The 11828-nt window shown below is 40.0% G+C and overlaps 1 protein-coding gene across 1 annotated transcript; it reads right to left on the reverse strand.

Moving 5' to 3' along the window:
• Positions 1-810: 810 nt before the first annotated feature.
• On the reverse strand, positions 811-3525 carry LOC113044591 (2-oxoglutarate receptor 1-like). Its single transcript, XM_026204706.1, has 2 exons — positions 3248-3525; positions 811-2072 (listed from the first exon to the last, which is right to left on the reverse strand). The coding sequence occupies exon 2, from the start codon at positions 2062-2064 to the stop codon at positions 1042-1044; it is 1023 nt and encodes a 340-aa protein (XP_026060491.1). The 5' UTR covers positions 2065-2072; positions 3248-3525; the 3' UTR covers positions 811-1041.
• Between the last annotated feature and the right edge of the window lie 8303 nt (positions 3526-11828).

An 11828-nucleotide genomic window follows, 5' to 3' on the forward strand; every position in this document is an offset into this window, starting at 1 on the left:
ATAGACAACAATATATTGTATGGGTCAAAATTATTAATTTTTCTTTCATGACAAAAATCATTAGGATATTAAGTAAAGATCATGTTCCATTAAGATATTTGGTCAATTTTCTACTGTAAATATATCAAAATGTAATTTTTGATTAGTGATATGCATTGATAAGAACTTAATTTGGACAACTTTAAAGGCAATTTTCTCCATATATCGATTTTTTTGCAGCCTCAGATTCCAGATTTTCAAATAGTTTTATCTCTGCCAAATATTGTCCGATCCTAACAAACCATACATTAATGGACATAGTATTTATTCAGCAGATGATGTATAAATCTCAATTGAAAGATTTGTATGAGTTATTTTTATGGTCCAGACTCCATGGTCACATTTACGTTCATGCATTTGGCAGACATTTTATTTCAAGCGACTTCCATTGCATTCAATATGTACATTTAATTCATTCATACATTATCGGGAATCGAACCCATGACCTCAACACACCTATAAAATACACTGTATAAAGAAAGCCCCTTGAGGCTGAGCATATTGATGTAATATTAAAACAGTTAAAAAGCTTTTAGGTAGGCCTGGTGCGTAGATAATGGAAAAAGCATTGCAACATATGCATTTGCATCTTCTTGCAACAAGAAGTAATATGATCATATTTCATATTTCCATTTAGCTTTCATTATATTTTTCTTTTTTTTTTTAAATAAAATATCTGTTATTTAGTCATTTTAATAACCTTATAAAGTTTAAATTATCATCTAATAATTATGTATTCATTTCAGCTTTATTTTAATGAACAAAAGGAATTTTTTGGTTTTAATTTTTAATATTAGTTAACAATAACAAGTGCATAGGGTCCAATGTTGCTTCTTCAGAATATCTTCTTTTTGCATTCAGTCATACAGATCTGGAACAACTTGAGTCAATGATGACAGAAAGTCATTTAATGGTGGAGAACTCCTTCAAATGTCGGCTGTTTCACTGATCCTTTGACTTTGGCTCATCGTTTACTGTACATTTCAAACACCATCATGAGTCTCAGCTGCTTTCGTCATGCGTGATCTTAGTTGTGTGTTTGCTGATCACAGCCACTTCAACAATCTCTTTAGTTTTCGACATGAGCCGATCAAATCTGAACATTTCCATGAAGGCCTGCTTGAAACAATCCCCTGATAACGTATAGAGTGGCAGGTTGATAATGATGTTGACTGCAGCGATCGGCCTCGAGATGATATAGGCGGCGTGAGCCCAGCGGTCCAGCATGCAGTTGGTTTCCGGAGTGAGTTTTGTGTAGATCCTCCAAGCCCGTAGCGCATGAAAAGGGAAAAAGCACACAATGAAGCACGTCAGAATCAACACAATGAGCCGCCTCGCTCGAACTCGTTTCCTGCTTTCTTTATGCGGACCCTGCTTTAGCTCCTTCATGATGCGCCAATAGCAAAGACAGACCACGACTAGAGGAACCAGATATCCAAGCACGGTCAGCACCCAACTGTAAGGCCACATGAATTCTGGGTTGTTGCTCGCAAGATCCAAGCAGTAGGTTTTGTTGTCCTGCACCTTCATTTCAATTTGGTTAAAAATGGGACTTATTTCTGCAACCGCCACAGTCCAGCCCAGGATGCATGCCAGCGTTCCCCAGCGCTTCTTCTTGATGCTGTGTGCATGCATTGGATGCACGATTGCCACGTAGCGAAAGATGGCCAGACAGGTGAGGAAGAGGATGCTGCCGTAGAGGTTGAAGTGGAAGATGAAGCGCGTGAAGCGACACATAGTGATGCCCAGCGTCCACGAGTCGTTTTGGCTGTAGTAGTATGTCAGGAAGGGCAAGGAGATCATGAAGAGGAGGTCGGTGATGACGAGGTTCACCATGATGATGGTGCTACTCTTCCAGGGACGAACTTTAATGATGTAGACCAGCAGAGCGGTGATGTTGCCCACCACACCTACGATGAAGATCGCGCCGTAAAACACGGGCAGATAGTAGCGCTTCATCAGATCGTCCACATCAGTGCAGTTGTCAATCGAGCTGTTACTCGGGCCATAGTAAATGTTGCTCATGGTTGTTCCTGCAGCAGGAATGAAGAAAAATTGTTAGAAAGCTTGCATGCAACATTTGTCTTACTGATAATTCCTGGTTCGGTTTGTTAGACCTGATTTCACACAATACCCTCATAAAGGTTATTCAAACACAGCAGTCTGCATGCTGTCTCTATTTAAACAGTGCATTTCAACACTTGTGTAATTCCAAGATGGTCTGAAACTGCTTTGGAGTAATAGTTATTTAACATTTATTTTTATGTGAAATATGTATTAATTTTAACAACTACAATAATAATAGACATTACATTTAATTAAATTTTAAATTATATATATATATATATATATATATATATATATATATATATATATATATATATATATATATATATATATATATATACACATGTATTAACTCCACCAGGAAAACAAAATCTGCAGATTACATTGCAATAATGAAAATATTAACTTAAGTTTTTTTTAGACTATTTAGAATAATTAGTTTTTCACTTGAAATCATGTTATATTTGGATTAAAACTTTTTATTTTCATCAGCATTTTTGTAATATTTCCTGTGGAGTTATCTAGACCACATTATCAGTACATTATTTATATTACTGGTCAACTTAATACTTAAACACAAAATCATGAGAAATGTTTTGAAGAATTAAAACAATATATACTGTATAAATAATGTTTTTTCAATTTAAAGTCTTTGTCCTGCCTTGAAATATTACACTTACGCAAATTGAAATGTGAAGTTGTCTTATAACACTATGCCTTTAGCAAACTGCAGCTTTCCTTTTTTGCATTAATAATTCAGGTAACACTTTAGTTTAGGGTTCAGTTCACACTAATAACTTGTTGCTTATTAGCATGTCTATTATTAACATATTGGCTGTTTATTAGTGCTTATAAAGTACATATAATGCATGACATCCATAATCCTACCCAATACCCTAAACTTAACAACTACCTAATACACTATTAATAAGCAGCAAATAAGGAGTTAATTGAGGCAAAATCATAGTTAATGGTTAGTTAATAGTGAGAATTGGACCCTAAAATAAAGTGTGACCAAAATGGAAAATATATTCAACAGCCTATGCAGTTTTGCGTTCAAGTAAATGTATTGTTAGATATGACAGTTACAAAAATACTGAGATCTAAAAACACAGTTGGGAGTAAATGAATGAAGACTTACGATGGGCTCCGATGCTTCACATTCAGCTGGTGGATCCTCAGTGAAAAGGACTGTGGTGATGAGTTGAAGAGTTTAAAACCACCGAGCTGATCCTTCCTCTTCCTCTACAGAAGAGTTCCTGGTAAATATCTTTTGCAGATCTTATTCATTTGCATTCTTGTGTGTCACATCCGAACACCCGCATTGAACCATCTGCCGGCTGACACACAGTAGGTCTGCAATCCGTGAACACATGGGAAAATGGGCGGGATTTACAGTTACTGCCTGACAGGTGTGATCTCATTGTTATGATACTTGACTATGGGAAAGTGTGTCACTGGTAAATTCCTTTGCTGTCAATGCTGTATTACCATGATACACCTATGAACACCTGTTTAGAGATGTTTTATTACTCATCCAAGACTGCAATAATTCTTATTTACATGCCAGTTTTAATAAAATGATCATGTGCGGGAGGCAGCGGTGCAATTATCAACTTTACAAACACTGTGCTAAGAGAAATAAATAATGCATCGTCTTAACTGGCATTCTATCAGTCCGGAACAGGATCTCAACTAACAAAAAATAAGATCTAGTTCTCATCAAGTTTCAGAACATCCAGTGTTTTAAAAGTTTTTTTTTTATTTATTTTTTTATGTTTCTTGGTTATGCAAATGATAAGGGAACATTAAGTGAATATAATGTTGCACTTTTAAATGTTTTTAGAATGTTCTGATTCTGTTATATTTGCAAACAACCAGACAAATTTGAATGAACATTCTCTTAATATTACTATAAGAACATTTATTCATAACCTTGCCGGAACATTCCCTCTCAGCAAGATCAGTCTCAGTGAATCCTAATAGTAAACTGAAAATGATACAGCAGAGGTACACATATATTATTTGTAATGGATTTTTGAAGGGTCAAGGGTGCATATTAATTTTCCTTTTATTTTAATATGAAATGTGCTGGCAACATCAAGGTCATGGGATTGATTCCCTCAAAATGGTTCAATAAATTATTAAGAAAAGTTATGAAATATGTCAAACTTAAATGTTTCAGAGAAAAAACAAAACAAGAATGATGGCTAAATGAGATAAGATAACTTATTTATTTATTTATTTATTTATTTATTTATTTATTTATTTATTTATTTATTTATTTATTTATTTTGAGCTGTGCATACCTTTTCATGTTATGTTAATTTAAAATGGGGCTGGCAACACCGAGGTCATGGGTTTGTTTCCCACAGAATGCATGACCTGATGTTCTGTATATGCACTGTAAGTCACACTGAATAAAAGCATCAGCAAAATGCATACAATGTAAAATTACCCACACTTCACACAGAAAATAATGAATTTTAAACAACCCCATGAGTTTGTGGTTTTTACCCAGCAAAAAATAAAGAAAAAATATGTTTTTTTTTTAGAACATGTTAGCTGGGTAACTTTTACATCTATTAGCTTTGAGGTTGTCCATAAACTAAATGCTCCTAAATATGATAGAATTTGTTCCCTATACTTTTGAGCAAATACTGATACAGATTTTTTTTTTTTTTTTTTTTTTGTCCAATCAAAAGCTCTTTATGTCAATGTCCTTCTTTGAATAGCACAAGCAAACATCATGGACTGAATTAGCAATAGCTTACTGCTTCTACCACTGATATATCATGGCATTATTTGAAGCAATAAATGAGCAATTTCATGATTTGAGTGTGATGCACTTAGCTAACTGCGGACACTGGGTGATAAAGATGTTAAATAGCGACATGAACTGAGAGATTGTTACTGTTACTGTAGTAGATAAGCGTTTGTTAACCTCTAGTGGTTGATGATGGGACTGCAGGACAATAGTGAGAGAAAAGCAAATGCTGGTCAAACTCAAGTTCAAGATATTAGTATGAACATAAACACAGCCACATTTACTCACTGTCTTCATTTTCAACATATTGTGTTTGTGTGTGTGTGTATGTTTAAATAGAACTTTGTGTCCAAATACATTTTGGGGCAACTCTGTATAATCCGTTCTTTAATACAAAAGGAGTCATTAAATTATTTGTCATTATAATTATTATTATTCTTCATTTACTGAAAGGTTAGAGCAGGGTAAAGCAATGTTGTTTTACTGGACTTCTAGGGTCATGGTGCCTAATTGCACATCTATTTTCAGCAATACTATGTTTAAGTTGTCTACCCACGTAGCCCTGTCCACAAGGACAGCGCAACATAAATAACGTTGGTTGTTTTACAAGAAATCGTTTCTTGGATCTTACATTTTATCAGAAGAGGGATAATTGAAAGTTTGTGTTTTATATGTCAAATAACATTGTTGACCACACTTGAAATTACCAAAAGGTATATGACTAAATAAATGTATTGGTGGTGGAACTGACAGATCTGCCCTAATCAGCATGTTGTGCAAATTGGGAGGTCTCTTATAGACCAAAAATGTATTGCAACTTGGGATCGATCTCAGCAATGTGCAAATATGGTGATATGAAGATCCTTGTAAGAGCGTATTACAATCAGTAGGTTTATGATTCAAGCTAGTTACAAGTCCAGTTTCTGTGAGAATCACATTAACATCTAAGAAATGTATTTGATCTAGGAGAGCATCTACAGTAATTGTTAAAGCATCACTGCCTGCATTAACTAATTCATAAAAGAATGCAAGCTGAGTTCCTGTGCCACTCCAAATGAAAAAGATGTCATCTATGTAACGTTTCCACAAAACAATATATTTCATAAATGGATTAAATGCTTTATTGAATAGAAACTGTTCTTTAGACACCCCACAAAATAGGGATGCAAAACTTGGAGCCATTTTAGAGCCCCTGCTAATTCCAGAAATCTACAAATAGAAATCTGATCCAAAAAAAAAAGGATCCCCCCCCCCCAAAAAAAAAGTGCCCAGCGTGGGACAGGACCGTGTCCACCCCGACATCAGAGGCATCCATCTCAACAATGAATTTCCGTTCAAAATCTGGGAGACACAGAACAGGAGCAGAGATGAAACGGGACTTCATATCAAAGGCCTCCTAAGCCCGTACATTCCATCTGAACGGTACCTTAGGTGAGGTGAGGTGCTGTTAAGGGTGCAGCAACCAGGCTAAAATTCTTGATGAATTGTCTATAGAAGTTGGTGGCCCTTACCTTAGCTGGATCAGATTTGATCCCCTCCGTCGTTATATGCCCCAAGAATGGCATGGACCATTGACTTCTTCGCCTTGATTTTTAAGTGATGTGACATAAAGCCAAGTATGGTGACCCATACTCAGAATTTGTGCTCTGCATTTAACCCATCCAAAGAGTAACAAACACAGCAGTGAACACACACACAAACTGTGAACACACATAACCGGAGCAGTGGGTAGCCATTTATGCTGCGGTGCCCGGGGAGCAGTTGGGGGTTCAGTGCCTTGCTCAAGGGCACCTAAGGCATGTTATTGTCAGCCCGAGACTCGACCCCACAACCCTAGGAATAGGAGTTAAAGTCTCTAACCTGTAGACCACAACTTCCTCCCAATTGATGAACAGCTGGTTCTCCAGCAACTGTTGTAGCCCCTGACAGACATGTTGACTGTGGACCTAAAAAGAGGGAGAGAAGATAAGAATATCCTCAAGGTACACAAAGACCAATCTGTTTACCATGTCTCTCAACACATCATTCACCAGGGATTGGAAGACAGCTGGGGCGTTAGTAAGCCCGAAAGGTAGGACACAGAATTCAAAGTGTTGGGGTTTTGAATGCTGTCTTCCACTCATCCCCCTCATGTATACGGATGAAATAGTAGGAATTATGGAGGTCTAGCTTGGTAAAGATCCAGACTCCCTGTAGCAACTCAAAGGCTGACGACATCAAAGGCAGAGAATACCGGTTTTTTATAGTGATGTCATAAAGGCCCAGGTAGTCAATGCAGGGTCGCAGGGAGTCATCCCTCTTAAAGAAAGGAACTAGCCCCAGCAGGTGAGGAAGGGTTCCAGATTAGGCCAGAATTTAAGGATTTATGACGACCCTTAGGTGGAGAAGTGCCTGGGAGGAGATTGATGGCACAGTCATACGGTCGATGAGGAGGCAAGAATGTGGCCTGGGACTTACTGAAAACCAGACAAAGATTGTGCTACCCCTCCAGGACCCTGGGGAGATCTACCTCCTCAACCTGAAAAACAGAAGACACGGATCCAGGAGACAAGGCAGCACCCAAACAAGACCCAAGACAAGACTGACTCCAAGAGAACACAGAATCGCCAGACCAATCCACATGAGAGTTTCACTCGTTCATTCTGGTGAGTGTTTACATTCCTTCACAAGCGCATGTAAGTCTGGCTTTACAGAAACTCGTTGATCAGATCACAGAGACAGAACAACAACACCCAGACTCCATTGTAATCATTATTGGGGACTTTAATAAAGCCAATCTCTCCCGTGAACAGCCAAAATACAGACAGCATGTTACATGTCCCACAAGAGACAGGAATATATTGGATCACTGTTACACCACAATAAAGGATGCATTTCACTCTGTTCCACAAGCAGCTTTGGGATGTTCTAATCACCTTCTGGTTCATCTTATACTGACCTACAGGCATAAACTAAAATCAGCTAAACCTGTATTAATGACTGTAAAAAGATGGACTAATGAAGCAGAACAGGATTTACAATCATGTTTTGACCTCACTGACTGGAGTATTTTTGAAGCTGCTGCCACCGATCTGGATGAACTCACAGAGACCGTAACATCATATATCAGTTTCTGTGAGGATATATGCATTCCTACCAGGACTCATCTAAATTACAACAATGACAAACTGTGGTTCACTGCAAAACTCAGAAAGCTCCGTCAGGCCAAAGAAGATGCTTACATGAAGGGGGATAATGTCTTGTATAAATAGGCTAAATACACACTGGAAAATGGGATAAAAATGGCAAAGAGGAATTATTCTGGAAAAATAAGGACTCAGTTTACTTTGAACGACTCCACATCAGTGTGGAAAAGTCTAAAGAAGATCACCAATTACAAGTCACCACCCCCCAGCACTGTGGAGAATCAACGACTGGCAGACGATCTGAACGAGTTTTACTGCAGGTTTGAAGAACACCCATCACCTGCCCTGAACACCTCCCCACACAACCATTCACACTATTCACAACTCCTGCAACCCGCCCTGAACACATCTCCAATCAAGCGCTCTCACCATTCACACCTCCTGCATCCCCCCTCTCCCCCACAACCTGCAATTCAGATCAGTGAGGATGCGGTGCGCCAGGTCTTCCGGAAGCAGAAAAGGAAAAAAGCACCAGGCCCAGATTGTGTTACACCAGCCTGTCTGAAATCCTGTGCTGACCAGCTGGCCCCCATCTTCACACAGATCTTCAACAGATTGCTGGAGCTGTGCAAAGTCCCTTCATGCTTCAAAAGCTCCACCATCATCCCTATCCCAAAGTAATTCAAAATTACAAGACTAAATGACTACAGGCCTGTGGCTCAAACGTCTGTGGTCATGAAGTCATTTGAAAAACTGGTGCTGGCCCATCTGAAGGACATCACTGGACCCTTGCTGGATCCTCTTCAGTGTGCCTACAGAGCAAACAGGTCTGTGGACGATGCAGTAAACATTGGACTGCATTATGTTCTGCAACACCTAGACAGACCGGGGACTTATGTGAGGATCCTGTTTGTGGACTTCAGCTCGGCCTTCAACACGATCATCCCAAACCTCCTCCTGCCCAAACTAAATCAGCTCTCCGTGCCCACCTCCGTCTGTCAGTGGATCAACAGCTTCCTGACAGACAGGCAGCAGCTAGTGAGGCTGGGAAAATACACATCCAGCACCCGTACAATCAGCACCGGAGCTCCCCAGGGCTGTGTTCTCTCCCCACTGCTCTTCTCCCTGTACACCAATGATTGCACATCTAAGGACCCCTCTGTCAAGCTCCTGAAGTTTGCAAACGACACCACACTCATCTGCCTCATTCAGGACGGTGACGAGACAGACGAGATTAAAGAGCTGGCTGTCTGGTGCACTCTCAACAACCTGGAGCTTAACACACTCAAAACAGTGGAGATGGAGAAACCCCCCTGCACTCCCCCCACTCACCATCATGAACAGCACTGTGACTGCAGTGGAGTCATTCAGGTTCCTTGGCACCACTATCTCTCAGGACCTGAAGTGGGAAATTCACATTGACTCCATTGTGAAAAAGGCCCAGCAGAGGTTGTACTTCCTTCGCCAGCTGAGGAAGTTTAACCTGCCACAGGAGCTGCTGAAACAGTTCTACTCCACCATCATCGAATCCATCCTCTGCACTTCAGTAACTGTCTGGTTCAGCTCAGCCTCTAAAACTGACCTCAGAAGACTACAGAGGGAAGTCCGGACTGCTGAGCGAATCATCGGTACAACCCTCCTTTCTATTCAAGAACTGTACTTATCCAGAAAGAGCCAAAGGGCTGGCAAAATCACTTTGGACCCCTCACATCCAGCACACTCCCTCTTTGAACTGTTGCCATCTGGTCGACGCTACAGAGCACTAAGCACCAGAACGACCAGACACAGGAACAGTTTCTTCCCTCAGGCAATCCATCGAATGAACAATTGATAAAAACTGTGGAACACACTACACTATTTATATTTATATATACATACACTTATTTATCTAACACACATACTTAGCGTACACTTCAATTCTTTGCACATAATATACCTGTACATTCATAATGCTCATTGTAATATACATTGTCAATTTGTATATTGCTGTTTTTTATTCCATTTTGTGATTTTTGTTCTGTCACTGTCATTATGCTGCACTGCCATGGGTGCTCTAGGATAACAGGAGCACCCAGGGAATCTATGAGGTACAGCTCAATCACCTCACGGTGATTGCCAGAGACAATAAGACTTACAGAAGGAGTGGAATGAGTGATGGAGGAGATGAGGAGACCATTAAGGGACTGGACAGAGATAGGCAAAGGAAGTGGAATGGCAGGAATACCCCACAGAGCAGCAACAGAGGCATCCAGGAAGTTGCCTTCGGCACCTGAGTCAACCTGTGCGGAACAGGAATGGAAGGTATCCTTATACTGAACAGAGACCTTTAGCATGGTACATGAGATGGGGGAGTCGAGATACGGAGTAGCGTCCACCAGGATCCCCCAGATTACTGATGGGCTCCAGGTTTTAATGGACACTGAATAGCCTGATGGCATGGCCTCCCACATTACAGGCAAAGGCCGAGTCAAATGATCCTGCTTCTCCTTAGGGGTCAGGCTAAGACGTCCCACTTGCATGGGCTCTGGGTTTGTTCAAGGAGACGAGGAGATGGAAGCAGCACTCGAGGCACCCTCTTCCAACATCCAGGGGGATTGAGCTGTCCGTCGCTGACATTGAATACGCCCCTCCACACGAAGTGAGGGCTCCACTAGGGTGTCAAAATCATGAGGCAGCTCGTGAGTTATGATCTCATCCTGGATGTCGACATCTAACCCCTCCTGAAACCTTGCACATAAAGCCGCCTCATTCCAGTAATATGCAGTCGGCAGAATTCTGAACTGGATAGAGTAATCCATAACTGAACATCTGCCCTGACACAGTTGCGCCAACTGGGAGGCTGCCTCATTACCCTGAGCAGAGCGGTCAAATAGCTTGAAAATCTCAGCTTTGAAGTCCTTGAATGTGGCACATAATGGGGAACAAGAGTCCCACACAGCCGTTGCCCAGTCCTGGTCCTTTCCTTTCAGGAAAGACGGAGAATAGCCAAAAGTAGCAGATGATCTGCTGGCTAAAGCTTTCCGCTGGAGCTCTTGTATCTGGACATTGAGATCTGCATCTCAACCTCCCTTGAAATGGTAGTTAACTTACTGGAATGCTGTCCCAGAAGAATGCCTTGTTGACTTACTGCAACACTGACTTGGTCTGCACCTGCTGAATCCATCACTGGTCACGCCGTTCTGTCAGAGAAAACATAGATACAGTTGCAGGTAACAGAAAAAGTTTATTACACTCTCAATGAGCAAATAGGGAAAAATAACTGGAACACAAAATAGTGGAAGTCGAAATCAAAGTCCACAGGACCTAAACAGAGTCTCTCAGCTGGGATCAAACTTAGGCACACAGACACAGACAGCAGACATCAGGGAAGCAAATTCACTTGTGACTTTTAAATCTCTTCTTAAAACATTATATTTTAGGATTGTTTTTAATTAATATTTATTTGATTTTCACATGGTATGTTTCCTTTAAAGTATGCTGTTTTCTCTGTTGTTATGATTGATTGATTTGAGAAAGCAACTTTTAAAGGCGTTATACTGTATCAAATAAATGTATTATTATTTTTATTATACTAGGATGCCTTGAGGGTGAGTAATCATGTGCTAATTTTGAGTTTTCATTAGAAATCAAAACACTACTATGTAGATCATCTGATTGTGAATGTGACAAAACCTCTTAAGATAAATACACACCCTTATTTGAATCTCAATAGGTTTTGACCAGGATTCACATCTCCTCTTTCTTTATTGTAGAACAATGCATCTAAACAATTATTAAGCAAGAAACTGCTGCTGTTTTTCCAGGTAAGTCTTTTTCTGATGAAATCTGAT

This window comes from Carassius auratus, chromosome 26 (assembly GCF_003368295.1).
Source record: "Carassius auratus strain Wakin chromosome 26, ASM336829v1, whole genome shotgun sequence".
Classification (NCBI taxonomy): Eukaryota; Metazoa; Chordata; class Actinopteri; order Cypriniformes; family Cyprinidae; genus Carassius; species Carassius auratus.